Genomic DNA, 16,836 nt, shown 5'->3' with positions numbered 1-16,836 from the left:
TATTAAATTAGCAACATGATAAGTGAATTAGAGAAACTAGCAACTACAAGATATACAGTTTTTAAGGATAAATGGTTGGATAATTTCATTTAATAAGAATGTTATTTTAGATAATGTAAGTTTTAACGATTTTTTTTTTTTGAAAATTAAAAAAAAAATCTGCAGTGGATGTATAAGATTTTTAAAACATTTATATCTAAAAACAATTTTGTCACTTTAATTTAAGTGAATTAATTAAACTATTTTTTTTACCATCAATTTAACATGTTTTCAAACAATGTTCTAACGTTTAGACATATATATAGTTTACCGCAAAATATGAAGAATATTTAAAGGTAAATCTACAAGTGTCAAAGGTCACGGGACGTGACTAACATTACACGGCCCCGTACGATTAGTTAACGTCTATTTTTAGACCAGTAGAAATCGTCTGCAACATATTGTTTTTCAACAAGTTCACATCTTCGATTTTGTTACACAACTGTGTGTGTATGTGTGTTTGTGTAGCATGACACTCACTGGGTCACACGTGTTACTTGTGTACTCACACATGTAAACTATTCCTGGAATGCTCAGCTTGCCGGTAAGTCCGCCACAGCCCTCATCATAATTTATAGATTTTTTTTCTATCTGGCTAGTTTTTATATTTTTGTCATCTCTAGCATGTGAAACTAGGGTGAGATTTTATTTCTTGTAAAAGGGAAAATAATTCGAATTATATAATTATTTGATTTCTGTTGATATGTTGATTAATATATTTCTATATCAGGTAGTTGGTTTTATCAATATTTTATCAGTTTTCTAATTAATATGTTGTGTAATTTGGCAGCTGGCCAAATAAGAATGTAAAGAGTGTGTTTGTGTGTTTTAAATCTCGAAACAAGGTGTCTAAATTAGTTTATCTAGGAAAACTTTGAAATATATTTGTTAGATTATTTTATTGATATATGCATTGTTTACATTTTGAAGGTAAGTTAATTTATTTTTACGATGGCTTCGAGCGTTTTAAATATTTTTTTTTACTGTGCCGGTATTGTTGCTCATAAATTGTTAGCGTTATGGCTGAGTTTAGGGATCATCATTATATTTGCCAGTCAGTTCGCAAATCTCACGGGGCAGATGAAATAGAGTTTATCTAGAAATATTTAGGGATTGTGGGGTCAGTAATATGTTTTATCACTTTAAGTTTTTCCGCCTTAGGTAGCCATCAGAGTTGGGTGGTCTAGAGTCAGCTACCTATCAGAGCTAGGTAGACTAGAGAGGTGTCCAGCTGGGTGGACTAGAGCCAGGTACTCATTAGAGCTGAGTGGACTATAGCCAGGTACTCATTAGAGCTGAGTGGACTAGAGCCAGGTACTCATTAGAGCTGAGTGAACTAGAGCCAGGTACTCATTAGAGCTGAGTGAACTAGAGCCAGGTACTTATTAGAGCTGAGTGGACTAGAGCCAGGTACTCATTAGAGCTGAGTGGACTATAGCCAGGTACTCATTAGAGCTGAGTGGACTATAGCCAGGTACTCATTAGAGCTGAGTGGACTAGAACCAGGTACTCATTAGAGCTGAGTGGACTATAGCCAGGTACTCATTAGAGCTGAGTGGACTATAGCCAGGTACTCATTAGAGCTGAGTGGACTATAGCCAGGTACTCATTAGAGCTGAGTGGACTAGAGCCAGGTACTCATTAGAGCTGAGTGGACTAGAGCCAGGTACTCATTAGAGCTGAGTGGACTATAGCCAGGTACTCATTAGAGCTGAGTGGACTATAGCCAGGTACTCATTAGAGCTGAGTGGACTAGAGCCAGGTACTCATTAGAGCTGAGTGGACTAGAGCCAGGTACTCATTAGAGCTGAGTGAACTAGAGCCAGGTACTTATTAGAGCTGAGTGGACTAGAGCCAGGTACTCATTAGAGCTGAGTGAACTAGAGCCAGGTACTTATTAGAGCTAAGTGGACTAGAGCCAGGTACTCATTAGAGCTGAGTGAACTAGAGCCAGGTACTTATTAGAGCTGAGTGGACTAGAGCCAGGTACTTATTAGAGCTGAGTGGACTAGAGCCAGGTACTTATTAGAGCTGAGTGGACTAGAGCCAGGTACTCATTAGAGCTAAGTGGACTAGAGCCAGGTACTCATTAGAGCTGATAGGACTAGAGCCAGGTACCCATCAGAGCTGGGTGGACTAGAGTCAGGTACTCATTAGAACTGGGTAGACTAGAGAGGTGCCAGCTGGGTGGACTAGAGCCAGGTACTTATTAGAGCTGAGCAAACCGAGCCCTAGACCACCCTCTTTTTCGTCTGTTTACACACTCAGATGATTTGACTCAACTAGACATGTTAGAAAAAACACAACTTATTTTTCTATAGTTGCTGCACACTATTGAAAGAAACAAACTGTAGACCAAAGTCTCACGTTTGAAGTGTGGCCTTGTATGTCGTAGTGTGTCGGAGTGTGGTGAGTGTCGTGTTCCTGTACATCGTTATCTCAATTCTCCAGTCTGGTGGGTTAAAGCTGTACCATAGGGTCGGCTCTGTGTGACCTCACTCACGGGTGGGGGTGGGGGTAGAGGGTAGAGGTTGCGGGTTTCCAAATGTTAGGACTATGAGCTACTTATTATAGAGGTAGTGGCTTTATTAATGTAACGTAGCGTATGATTTGACTTAATTCTCTGTGGCCACTGGGGAGCAAAGGGCTGCAACCACACCCAGTGGCGTAGCCAGGATCGTCTCAAGGGGGGGGGGTTCCAATTTTTACCCGGGGACAAACTTTCGATTTGCAACCCCCCCCCCTCAAACTTTCGATTTGCACCCGCCCTCATACTTTTTATATATGTGACGAGCGAACATTTATCCTGCCGACAACGCCAATTGTAACGAGCCAACAGTTACCATGCTCGCAACGCCACATGTAATGAGACCTAATTGCCTGTAGTGCCACGTGTTAACGAGTTTAACCACTCATTCTAGACAACATTGACCACAGTATAGATACTCAAGATGCAGGTTCGCTATTGATCCTTTATTACATGAATCAAGAAATGCTTCATAATAACACAATAAATCAACAGGAATGCTTCTCAATAATAGTCTGAATCAACTGACCCCTAACAGTCCTTCACTAGGCTTTATATAACTGAATCCACATGTCTATAATCCTCCTTAACACAATACGGCTAACCCGTTCTATAACCGACTTGACATAGTCACACAGACTGACTGATCTAAGCGAGCGATGAAGGAGGCAAGAGGGGAAAAGGGCGAGCTCCGCCGTCCCCCCCCCCCCTATTTATCCCTTGAAATCGTAGTCGTACTTGTATCCATTTCCGTAATCGATACTTGTAATCGATGTCTAATCGTTACATCAGACTGTTAATTACGCCGCTTCTGTCGTACAGTCCGATTTTAATAAGCCACCTGCATCCTGTCACATCAAAGTTGACAGACCGTCTTTCGTATCGCTTCCCGAGATATTACGCCTTGGCATCAGCCAACACCTGCACTGTGACGTCAGACTGTAACACGTTATGTCTCTTGGTAACTTCCCCTAGTTACATCCACCCCTGCCTTTTTTTGTGTGTTATCAACCACAAACAACGCTTGGCAGGTGCAGTCCTTCAAAGTCCATCGCACCACCGTAAAAAAAAAAAATCCATTGTTCCACTCACTGTCAATGTCGTCACATTCGTATAAGATTGACAGTTATCCCCATTTCACATATCCAATGTGTCTACATCATCTTCCTCAGACACAAAACAGTTCTAGAATTCACATCCACCTTTTTTCGTTTGGTGCCTTCACCAGTTCACTTTTATGACTTTTTGAACAGTCTGTTTTCATACCAGCGCGACCATGAAAGAATTGATGGTTGCTGACAAAAAATTTCGTATTCTTTCTGTTTCTCAAACTTCTCCGCGGACCACTTATCTGATGGTCTACTGTCTCTCTGCTTTTGGAGGGACCGGGATCCTCATTGTTGCCGGTATCCTCCCCTTGCGTATCGCTGTTGTTCTGTTGATGGTGATATGGTTCCGGAATGGGTATGTGAATTTCCGTTATAACTTCCAGTTCCCTAATTGTCTTGGGTTTCTGTGTGTGTAACTGCTCTTCTTGCCTATTCCAATATTTCTTTAATTGAGCAATATTCGCCCACCGATCCGGTTTGGCGTGATCGATGGGTCTTATCTTAAAGGGGCCACCTGCTACTTTAGGCATCTCCACGACTTGCCATATCTCCTGTCCCCAGAGATCGTGGATTTTGTTTCTGCCTAACGGGTGGCTACGCAGTAATACCCTGTCATTCAGTTTGAGTGGCGGGTCCTTCGTCTGTATCGGCGGTTCCCTTCGCCGAGATTCATGTTCTAGTCTTTCCTGTACTACCCTGTACATTTCTCTAATTCTTCTCATATGTTCATTCACATATTCCAGTGCGGTGTATGAGCCAGTCATACTCTCCCTTTTTCCTAGGAACAAATCAAGAGGGAGTCGAGCCTCTCGTCCGAACAGCAACATGTATGGCGAAAAGCCGGTTGTGGCATGTGGTGTGCAGTTGTATAGATATACCAACTCTGGGAGAAAATCAGGCCAACGTTTTTTCTGTTCAGGTTCTAGCGTACGCAGCAAATCATGCATGCTGCGGTTGAACCGTTCACACTGTCCGTTTCCTTTCGGATTAAATGTGGTTGTTCTAGATTTGTTGATCCCGTAGTGGCTGCACAGTTGGTTAATTACTTCTGACTCGAAGGCCCTTCCTTGGTCAGAGTGTAATTGTCTTGGTATGCCATATTTGATGAACCAATGTTGTAATAAGACCTTTGCCACTGTTTTGGCGGTCTGATCTCGCGTGGGCACCGCCACCGTCCATTTGGTGAATACATCAGTCATTACCAACACATGTTCCGTCCCATCCGATGATTGCTCCAACGACGTAAAGTCCATAGCCACAATCTCTAGTGGTTTTGTCGCTAGTAGGTGTCCTGATGGCTGTCTCATTTTGACAACTGGCATTTTCGCATGCTGACACCTCACACAAGCCTCACAATGGCGTTTGACCTCCATTTCCATATTGGGCCAGTAACACCTCCGTCGTAATATTTTGTGGGTTCTGTCCTGACCCTGGTGTCCTGCCCTGTCATGTGCCAACCTTAGCACTTCTCCTCGTAATTGTCCCGGCACCACCACCTGGTGTATTGTGCCATCAATTTGGTCATGAATTCTCCGCATGAGAACACCATCCTTTATACTGAGACGGTTCCACTGACTCAGTATTTTCTTTGTTTCTCGACCAAATTGTTCCCTTTCCCTTCTTCCTGGGAATTTTTGTTCCTGGACGTGTTTCAATAGCGGTTGTAAGCCACTATCCGTTCTCTGGGCATCTCTTATCTTTTTGTGATTAAGGCAATTAAAATCACTACTGTCCATATGTTCGGGTTCCGTGGATATGTGCTCCACCCCGGTCTGCCCGTTTTGCATCACTTGAATCCCATGAGGGATATCTGTTGACGCTCTGACCTCACATATTCCTGTCAGTGTTTCTTCCTCATCACCCGGTCTCTCGTAAGGATTCCTTGATAACGCGTCAGCATTACCATTGGACTGCCCTGGGCGATATTTTCTCTCCAGGTCAAAGAGTGCCAATTCTGCTGCCCATCGCTGTTCGATGGATCCCAACTTTGCTGTAATTTGAAGTTCTTTTTCAATATCTGATAATTTTTCTAGTTTGCCAACACTGTTCTGTTGTCCACTATTTTTATTTACTTCTTCCGATAACAGACACTCTAAAGATGAACATTTCTCCTGTGCTTTTAATTTGCATGAACTTTTCCTATCCAGTTTCCTGGTTAGACTTTGAATTCCTTTATTAAGTCTACCAATTTTCTTCTTATCATCATTTTTCTCTACCAACAAATTGTTCACTTGAAACTTTTCAACATTCAAGTTCATTTCACAGTTCATTTTTTTCATTCGTTGTGTTTTGCCTTTCTTTTTCTCCTTACTGTGTTTCTTTGTCATTTTGTTTACTAAGTCATTACCTCGCCGCTCTGTAGCCTTGACCTGCCGTACAGAGGGCGATCGTTTCACCGGACAGTACCGTGCCATATGTCCGGGTTGTGAACAAGACAAACAAATTGGTCTACCGTCTGCCGTCCATTGGAGTGATGGCTTGGCAGGACGCGGCCGTCCAACCCGTCCCTGTTTTGTCCCGTTCTTTTCCTGATTCTCAGCTGTTGACCTGCTTTCCAACCACTTCAAGCGTTGGTCAACCTTCTCTAGGTGGGCCAACAGTTGAGCCATCATGGTCTCCATCGTGTCGGCCCCTGTGGGTGGGGATTGTCTCTGTTCAGGCACAGAGACTTTGTCCACCGAACAGTTCGATTGGTCCTCATCCTCGGACCTGCGGATCGCTGAGTTCCTGACCTGAAGGAAGGTCAACTGCTGGTCTCTGTGGACCTCCTCTTTCAACTCTCTCTTTAAGATCGGGGTTGCTAGCCCCTCGATGAAATGGTCCCTCAGTAGGCGTACATCAATGTCCGGTGATTTGCCCTTTACCAAATCAAAGGCCCTGTTCATCCTGTGTGAGTACTCCATCACACTCTCCGCCATTCTCTGCTTTAAGCCCACGAATCCCGATAGCAGTTGCACTCCCGACCGTCTCTCCCCAAAGGTCTCCATAATCAGATCCAGCACCTTATCTGGATCTGATTGGACGGTCCTATCGTGGCACTTAACCTCTGCCCTAACCGTTTCACCTATACTACCCATCAGCAGTCTTAATCTTTCCTCTGGTGACATATGTCTCGAGGCCCAGGCCGCTTTGACCTCTTCACTGAACCTGTTGGTTAAAGTTGGATCTCCGTCCCCGTAAAATTTGTTAATATGGGACTCTCTGGGTAGGACCACTATATGGGTCTGCTTCTCGTCCAGAGTAGACATTTTCTTCCTTAAGTACTAAAAAAAAAAGAGTTCTTTCTTACCGTGTGTGTATGAAAAATTTTTCCTCGTTCCTCAATTTTCACAGTTCCTGAATGTCCGAATTCACACACACACTAAACACAGTTATGCACAAGGTTGACTATAGGTGCCTTAAACGGCAAGTCTAGTTGAATTCATCCTGATCGCAGCGCCAATTGTGACGAGCGAACATTTACCCTGCCGACAACGCCAATTGTAACGAGCCAACAGTTACCCTGCTCGCAGCGCCAATTGTGACGAGCGAACATTTATCCTGCCGACAACGCCAATTGTAACGAGCCAACAGTTACCATGCTCGCAACGCCACATGTAATGAGACCTAATTGCCTGTAGTGCCACGTGTTAACGAGTTTAACCACTCATTCTAGACAACATTGACCACAGTATAGATACTCAAGATGCAGGTTCGCTATTGATCCTTTATTACATGAATCAAGAAATGCTTCATAATAACACAATAAATCAACAGGAATGCTTCTCAATAATAGTCTGAATCAACTGACCCCTAACAGTCCTTCACTAGGCTTTATATAACTGAATCCACATGTCTATAATCCTCCTTAACACAATACGGCTAACCCGTTCTATAACCGACTTGACATAGTCACACAGACTGACTGATCTAAGCGAGCGATGAAGGAGGCAAGAGGGGAAAAGGGCGAGCTCCGCCGTCCCCCCCCTATTTATCCCTTGAAATCGTAGTCGTACTTGTATCCATTTCCGTAATCGATACTTGTAATCGATGTCTAATCGTTACATCAGACTGTTAATTACGCCGCTTCTGTCGTACAGTCCGATTTTAATAAGCCACCTGCATCCTGTCACATCAAAGTTGACAGACCGTCTTTCGTATCGCTTCCCGAGATATTACGCCTTGGCATCAGCCAACACCTGCACTGTGACGTCAGACTGTAACACGTTATGTCTCTTGGTAACTTCCCCTAGTTACATATATATACCGAGGGGTCTATGGGGGGGGGGGTTATAACCCCCCCTAACCCCCCTGCCTACGCCACTGACCACACCTCTCCAACGGACAGCTCTCCTTATTTGAGCCCACGTGAGCCCACCGCTCTTTGCCTAATCTTCTACCGTTCTTCTCCATGATTATGCCGGCATACTTTCCTTTTTCCCTTGGGATTCCAACGAAGCATATGTAGGTTTTATAATATTAAAACGTAATAAATAAGTATAATGTTGTGTAACAATAACGTTGGGTTAGATAAAAAAAAATAGAACACACGAAATAAATCAATATGATTACGATTTAATGACTAGGTATGGTATGCAGACAAGAACAAAACAATGTCAGTTAAGTTCTGTGCAGGTGTATAAAATACAGGTGTATAAAATAGAGGTGTATACAGTATACAGATTCTAGTCGATAGATGTAGTTGTTGTGGTGGTGATTTAAGTCAAATCTTTCGTTGATAAAAACAGGTGTTATAACATCAGGCAGATAAGGCGATGACTTGTTATGTGCACCTTTATGTGGTTGGGGCGGCGTGGCCAAGCGGTAGAGTGCTGACCTTAAAGTCTCGAGTTCGAAACTGGGTTCCCTAAGTCCAACCATGTTAAGTAAAGTATAGACGGCTGGATACAAGTTCTGACCACATTATCCCTTCACCTTGCCGATGTTACAGAAACAGATGAGCTCTACTTCACCTGCCATATTGACCGTCAGGTCAAATAATAGTATCATAACTACTTTTTTCTTGCAATACTACCAGCAAAGTAATACATTCAAACAGTTCTGTATCTGTCACTATCTATAAATATAATTCTCTTCATGGAGACCATAGAAAACACCACGCAGCTTAGCCACCACCCTCATCCCCACTTGTCAGGTGAGCTGTGGTTCACCCCGAATGTTTACAATAGTAGAGTTGGTTCGAATACGTTACAGCTATTAGGGACATATAATTTAGTTTTTAAACGATTTGAAACTAGGGGGAGATAACTTTCTGCTTGATATTTTTATTGTCGTCTGTAAACGGCTGCTTTCACTGGGCGGGGTGGGGGTGGGTGGGGGAGGCAGGGGCGTGGGATAGTGTCGGATTCACAAATTATGAATTGTTGACACGTAGAAAATAACCAGAGGCGTAGCGACCCTTCCATTCCATTTGCACCCCCGCTCAAGATTTTGATTTGCACCCCCCTCAACCTTTCAATTTATTTTTCCAACCCATTTTGACGCCCCCTAAAGTCGGCGCCCGGGGACATATGTCCCCCCGCCCCCCCCCCCCTCCCCCTCGCTACGCTACTAAAAATTAAAACAACTAGATAGCAGCGTATGCTACGTCGCGGGTTAGCTCGTTATATTATATTATACCCAGTAATAGTAGAATTCGTTTGTCTTGTAATGGTGGCTAAAATAGCACCATATTTTAAACATGTTTTATAAGTTATGCATATCAATGATATCATATCCCGTAATACTACTATAGATTTGAACTGGAAATAATAATAAGAAAAAAAATTATTCTATTCTCCACAGCGATTAATTCGCTCTAAAAGTTGGTCTTTTTTAAAAAAAGTCAAACCCAACTGACCAGAGCTGACCGCCGCTGACCACAACCAACGATTTGACCTCAAGCGTTGCCATAGAGACAGTCACGTGATGCAGGCTCTGGTCGATAACTCCTCTCACCACGGCTACTCGAGCCAACCCTTCGAGTTATCGTTCCTGGGTGTGACCTTTGTTCGCAGACAGACGAGGTCAGCAGACATGGAGTCACAGCAGGTCGTGAAGGTCACGAGTGTACCACGTGACTTTGATAAAAACGAGGTCACTTTTTCAAAAATAGGGGACAATTGTGTAAATAGTTCCGCTCGGTTACAGAAGAGTTGTGAAACATTCCTTGAGTTACCTTCCTTAGAAAATAGTTTGTCAAGAGTTATTGTTAATGAAACGGAGTTATCTCCCTTGCCATGTGCAGGTAGAAGATTCACACCCGTCGAAATCCATGAACACAATAGAGAAAATCAAGAAAACCGATTAATTTTATATAAAGGAAAAGTGTACGATAGTCAGCTAATAAAAAAGTCAATTTTATCATCGCTTCAGCATCGACCAGATAACGACCTATCGACTGTTGTTAACGACCAAGTTAACGACGACCTTGAAGATGATGCTTTAAATAAAACCCGTGTGTTAGCGGAGATGTTGATACAGTTTACCAGTTCGAACTTTGTGAGTTTAAACGTAACAAAAATGGACCTCTTTAATGAGGCCTTGTCGCCCTTTTGTGTTGGCGCCCTCTGTCGCCCAGGCGACGCTCGCTACTGGGAGGACATCCGGAGAAACGTCCGTCTGGTTTTGAACGATCTGATACGAGCAGACGCCGAAGACAGAATCTCCGTGTACGAACACGAGTACATGCGCCTGCTTCAACGCTGGATGAAGAAGTACCGAGACACTGATCCTAAGGGAGATAACCAACCTCCGGGGGACGGAAATCAGAGTGCTTTCCCTTTACCGGAAGACGTCGCTGAGAATAAAAATACCCTTCGCGAGTGGATGGAGACGTGGGACCGGTTCGATTTCCGGGTACCGGAAACGGGGGCCTGGTCGAGGTGTGATGAGGATACGGATTTTGATCTCGGTGATCCGGACGAGATTTTCGCGCGTTCTTTGAAATCCCACGTGGACCCGGCGCCGTTCGTGACCCACATTGATGGCGAGGCGGGGTGGGCGGTTATACCAGAGGGGTTGTTTGCAGACGACATCATGACGGAGGAGCAGAAGTGGACGGAGGAATTCAGGAGGAGCAGGTCGGACATGTTGGATTTGAAACGGATGGAACGACGGAGGATGAAACTCTTGAGATATTTTATAGACCGGTACAGACTGAGCCTATGCGAGGTACAGATTTATGCTGAGTGGTCTCAACGAATGCAGGACAGCGAGCGACAATTTTTGAGATTATGTTGAAGTGTTACAAATAATATATAAATTACATTTCCATATGCTTTAAAAAGTGATTTTTGTTGTTTAATTTTGTACTGGTGATGATTATCGTCGAGCTTATCCATGCACTTCACTACACTTTCCGGATCTTGTCCAGATAAGCCCCCCCCCCCCCCCACCCATCAAAAAAATTCCCCCCCCCCCCCGCAATAAAAAAAAGATTATAAAAAAGAGGATATGAAAGTTGCACCGTTAAATTTTATACAAGACAGTGAAATTGGAACATGTCATTAATAATTCGCATGAAAAGGTCTGTATTTTGATACCTTTAAAACCTAACCCCAATCCTATCCCCAAACCGTAACCCTAGAAGCGGTTGGGTTGTTTTTATGGCGTGTGTTAAAATATTCAAGTGTCTAGAGTCTAGACATCAGATATAGGTCACGCTTAACTTTTCGCCCGTGCACTTTTCTGCATTAGTGGCGGGGCTTATCCGACTATCCCTTCATATCTCGAGGTCTCGGAAACAGGTGAACTCTACTTCACCTGCACATTGGACCGTCAGGGTTGAAGGGGAATTTTATTTCTACTTTTGTTTTTATCAATACATATAATCCAAGAGACCTACCCATCCGCCCATCCTGTATCCCAATAATCACATCCCTGATCTGTGTATTAATCCCTAGGTCTAAGTGCACCCATGGTCGCTAGTATAATAAAGACGTGCACTCCTCATACTAATTAAAAATGCCGAGTGACCACCATTCGTTACCTCAAAACGGAAAAGTCTCAACAGTAATTTTATAAATTACTTTTAGACTTAATAATTATTAAGGTTATGATATTATAGTTGTTTTTTTTATTTTAGGATGACTGATATATACAGGCATGCGCAACAGACCAAATCAACACTCCACCCCCCCCCCCCCCCCCCCCCCCCCAACAGTCTGGTGAGCTGTGGTTCACGCCAAATGTTTAATACCGCAGAGATGGTCGAATTTGTGGCGGCTATTAGGGGCAGATAATTTAGTTTTTCCTCTGAGTATCTTAAGTTTTAAAATTGCATTCCCAATCCATAACACAGCTGTCAAGTTATTGAAAAGTAAATCCTTCTACTAGGTTCATATCAACACAGCCAGGCTGATATTTACGTTTTACCACCCCACCCCACTTCCCCCATCTGACTTTCGTTATCATGCAAGTGAGAGGCTTTTTTTCCCAAATAGCTGCATGATGAATTTAAATGTGATGTTCAAACTACTCAAAAAGTCTGAGTTTAGAACAAAGCGAAATGTTTGGCTAAAACAATGTCTAATAAAATAGAACATTGCGAGATAGAAGAAAATAATAAATCATTGGCCAACGACAAGGTAATACTAAACGCCAAAGAACGCTGGATCATAACACTCATCTGTATTGTCAGTAACATCCCAAAGTTATGCATTAATATTGTCATCATGTTTGCAGAGTTTTCCATTAATGGCAATTTTGGAGGCTTGTATAAGATTATTAACGTCATAAGGCAGAATTTCCAATGATGTTTTGTTGTAGTAATAAGTCTTTTAAAAAAATACTCGAATAATTTCAACTTTAGGGCTTTATATATGGCGATGTCCTCATAGATATTTCTGTAGTTACATGCACAAGATAATTCCAAAATACATTATGAAACACGAGTACATGTTAGTCTACCAATATTTAGAGAAGAAATTTCGTTAGATTACGCAACGAAGTCAATAAACATCTGACGAGTTTTACCAGCACATCGGTTTATGTAAATATTACTTAAGTAACGATTGCAAATTAAATTAACGCTACCATTATTTACGAAATTATAATTAGTTTGCATTCATATTATAACTTTACAAATTCACTATTATCATTACAAATAAAGCTATGTTTAATCCAAGGTGTGTTCAGATCCATAATAATTAAAGTCATGTCTGCAAGTATGTTTGACATCTATCAAGTTAAAAAAATGACAAAGTGAATCATTGATGAATGTTTAATGTCAGGAAAAAATGTGCGTGCCCTGTACTTAATATTAAAAACCTTGAAATAATCAAACAAAACATAACCTTTTTAATCAAACATAGAAAAATGTCGCGAAGAATTATCTATATTTGATTATTTTTAAACGCGAATTTACTGTAATTAAGACTAAATCAAAGATAAAATTAAAAATTACATATTTTTCTAATTATAAAAGCTACACGTATAGAAGAAAGCAAAAACTATAATATGTTAATACGTCTGCATTTAATTTAGAGTTATTGGTATACAATAATCTAAATATACGCAAAAATATAACTAAGGAATACTTTTAATAGAAAAAAGAGAGGACACATTTTCAAACTCAAACAAATTGTTTTAAAATAAGGCATTCGATACTTATAATCTGAATTTCTTTTGTAAAAGTTTAGTTTCTAATGATATAATACTTTGTTAAGTTTTAATATATATATAACAGCTAAGTAGAGGGAACATAGGAAAATATTAACTCACAAAAAGAAATGTTGAGATCCACAACAAATATGATAACAAGTGTCACCGAAAATATATCCAACGTTTCGATACAACACTTTTCGTTTGAAACAACGGTGCTATTTATGTGTCGGGGTGTCATTTCATTCTTTGGTCTTATTGGAGATTTTTTGACGATTCGGACATTTCTCGCCATGGGACCTAAAGATGGAGTAACGCTTTCATTTTTGTTACTCTCTGTCTCAGATTTTTTGTATCTTTTCTGTATGACGACTTCATCAATCTCTTACATATTTATAACCATCGAATTGATGACATCATTTAAGATATATTTTCCTGTGGATCCGTACGGGATAAAGACCTATATATCAAACTGTGGGGGAGATTTTTATGCCAACACATTACTCACCCTGACATTTCTGTCCATTTGTCGTTGCCTAAGTGTCGCCAAACCTTTGTGGTTTAGACATAAACTCGGGACAAAAAAAATTTCAGTTATGATTTTCTCAATCAGTGCAGCGTTTTGTTTAGGAACAAGTGTTCCCATCTTAGCTCTGATGGGGATAATACCGCTCTATGATGCCAGGATTAACACCACAAGACCTTCGTTGTGGATTTCACCAGAAAGGAAATGGGTGACGTATATCGTCTGGCCAGTTAGAGGATCCTTGCTTCCACTTATAGTTCAGGTTATTCTAATCATTACTTCTATGGTAATGAACAGATTCCTAAAATCAGCGTTGGCATTTCGTCAGAAGCACACTTCATCATCTTTAGCATCTACTCAATCAGCTCTGTTTAAAATAAACGACACAAAAACAAACGACAAAGCAATGTTAAACGAGAACGGCAAGTTAAGTGGCAAGGAACTTCAGATCATCAAACAAATGATTATCCTGTCTGTGGTGTTTATCGTCAGCTGTACACCAAAGATGATGTTCAACGCTGCTGCCTTCATCTATCCAGAATTTTCTATCAACGGGAAATATGGTAGACTGTATGAGACAGTCAGCGCAGTAAGAGAAGCATTTCAAATGCTGTATTCGTGTTCCAATGTTTTCATCTACTACACTTACAATTCCAAGTTCAGAGATGTGATTAGGAGAAAATTGGCAAGAATTATTTAGGTTGTGTTTAATCGTGTTTTACTGGACTAAGTGTAGGGCCTGTGTCTCCATTATCTAGTTAACCAACTAACAAGATTAATGTGATGTTTAGTTAAGTGATATTAACATAAAACAATTTGAACAACGACGTTTTTAATATTATTATCATGAGGATAAGATACGGTATTTCATAACAAAAGCGTTGACGAATTAACCGTTTGTTAAAAGAAAACTGTTTAGAAGAAATTTAAACAAATAATTATACAGCCACGTACATTTAGAAAGTATATCAACAGTGATCATTTCGTATATATAAATATATCAATAATAAAGAACCAACATAAACATCGTGAACATACTTAGGGAGACTAAACAGCGGATGTAAAGTCGCATACATGAACATGACTGAAAGAAACATATAGAACTACAAAAACAAACAGGCTAAACTTACTATATGATTCGAACAACAGGTCAGAATTTAACAACACATGTATGCACAATTCCTGCAGCGTATATTGTTTTGCTGTTCATTTTTCTGAGATCTAAACAGTTATCAATAAATAACATTATAGTTGGAAAAACTAAAGCAATGGAGCGCTGCTTGTCTTTTCGAAACGGACTTGCTATAAAACACCCAGGATAAACCAATTGATTATTTAATGCAGTTTATAGATCTAGCAGCGAGTAAACAAGCATGAAGGACGCAGAAACAAAATTGTTTGGTTGTTCTGAAGTTTATGTGTTTCACATATATAGTAGTGGCTTTTCTGTAGTGTAAAATACCATTATTCTAATTTTACAATTGGATTGAACTTCTTACGTGTTTAATGATCAGGTATTGGTTTTTCTTTTTTTTTTACTTTTTAAATTGTCTGCGATAATTTGAGTTATATTTGTAGTATACAAATATATTAGTGCTAGAGTTGAAGACTTGAAAAGTGTTCCGTAAGCATTCTAACAAATTACTCTTTAAATTGTCTGCGATAATTTGAGTTATATTTGTAGTATACAAATATATTAGTGCTAGAGTTGATGACTTGAAAAGTGTCCCTCAAGCATTCTAACAAATTGATGAACAAATCACTCGTCCTCTCGCAGTGGCGTAGCCAGGATCGTCTCAAGGGGGGGGGGGGGATTCCAATTTTTACCTGGGGACAAACTTTCGATTTGCACCCCCCCTCAAACTTTTGATTTGCACCCCCCCCCCCCCCTCAAACTTTCGATTTGCACCCCCCCCTCAAACTTTCGATTTGCAACCCCCCTCATACTTTTTCTATATGCCGAGGGGTCTATGGGGGGGAGGGTTTATGACCCCCCCTAACCCCCCTGCCTACGCCACTGTCCTCTCGAGGGTATATGGCGGTAGGAAAATTTTCGTTGTGTTGAATACGGCCTTTGGTAAGTTGCAAATGATAAAAATTGTCGTGATGATGAACAGAGTTTCTTCCAAGCATCTCTTCGGGGGGACGAAGCCCCCCGAAATTTTTTTAACGCCCCCCCCCCCCCCACCCGAACGAAATGAAATTTATATAATTTATATAGAAAATATATACTTTGAACAGTGTCCGCCCCACCCCCCCACCCCCGAAGAAAGTCTACCGCCCCCCCCCCCCCCCCCGAAAATTTCAAATGCCCCCCCGGAGAAAAAAGTCTGGAAGAAACACTGATGATGAACGTCTGCTGGATGGCGTGGAGTTTTCTGCTGACGTCTTTAGTCTTATGGATGTCGTCATCTTTGAGGTGTGGATTGGTATGAAACGTGTGGTAGTTACGGAACTTAAGAGAGTTTTTCAGCTTATGCGCCATGGTGCCAGCACTGATGATCATTGCAACTTGCGTGGTAACTGGGAGTAGAGAGTAGAGGAACGGGTGAACAACAGACACAGTGGCGTAGGCAGTAAATAAAATAAAAAATAGAAAGCAGCAAAAATGTTATGGTTATTCCATCATTGACCCCTATTTTTGCAAATGTTCGAATAGAAATCAAGTTCCCTAAAGCACCAAAGATATCATAGCATTTGTTAGTGACACGGCACTGATAACGAATAAAAAATCGATTTCGTCTTGAGATTTGCGTTCCCCCATTTTGGATTTGTTTTTGCTCAATGTTTTGAGAAATAAATGTAACTAAAGTTTCTTATACAATTTTTATTTTATTTGTAGATGCTGAATGTTTGTTTAGCTAGTTTACAGTTTAATTTTTTTTTCAGGCAATTTAAATTATTTTAAAGTTTGGAATTTTAAAATTTTTAATTCTTGGCGTTAAAAACTTCTTTTTTTCAAATTATGAATTATCACATTGTAAACAATAAAATGTCATAACATTTTTTTAATTAAAATAAAATACATCAACCAATAGAATCAAATTACATAA

At 40.8% G+C, this 16,836-nt stretch overlaps 1 protein-coding gene across 1 annotated transcript; it reads left to right on the top strand.

The window, feature by feature from the left end:
* The first annotated feature begins 419 nt into the window (after nucleotides 1-419).
* Nucleotides 420-10,910, top strand: LOC131941027 (uncharacterized). The gene is made up of 2 exons (XM_059300007.1): nucleotides 420-583; nucleotides 9,460-10,910. The coding sequence occupies exon 2, from the start codon at nucleotides 9,583-9,585 to the stop codon at nucleotides 10,894-10,896; it is 1,314 nt and encodes a 437-aa protein (XP_059155990.1). The 5' UTR covers nucleotides 420-583; nucleotides 9,460-9,582; the 3' UTR covers nucleotides 10,897-10,910.
* The last annotated feature ends 5,926 nt before the right edge of the window (nucleotides 10,911-16,836 follow it).

Source organism: Physella acuta, unplaced genomic scaffold, assembly GCF_028476545.2.
Source record: "Physella acuta isolate Inbredline_101_S28 unplaced genomic scaffold, ASM2847654v3 ptg000342l, whole genome shotgun sequence".
In the NCBI taxonomy this organism is placed as follows: domain Eukaryota; kingdom Metazoa; phylum Mollusca; class Gastropoda; family Physidae; genus Physella; species Physella acuta.
This window is presented reverse-complemented; position numbering and strand designations above follow the sequence as displayed.

What these genes read in the sequence shown, in the direction of transcription:
- LOC131941027 (XM_059300007.1), top strand. Translation starts at nt 9,583, where the DNA reads ATGCAGGCTCTGGTCGATAACTCCTCTCACCACGGCTACTCGAGCCAA.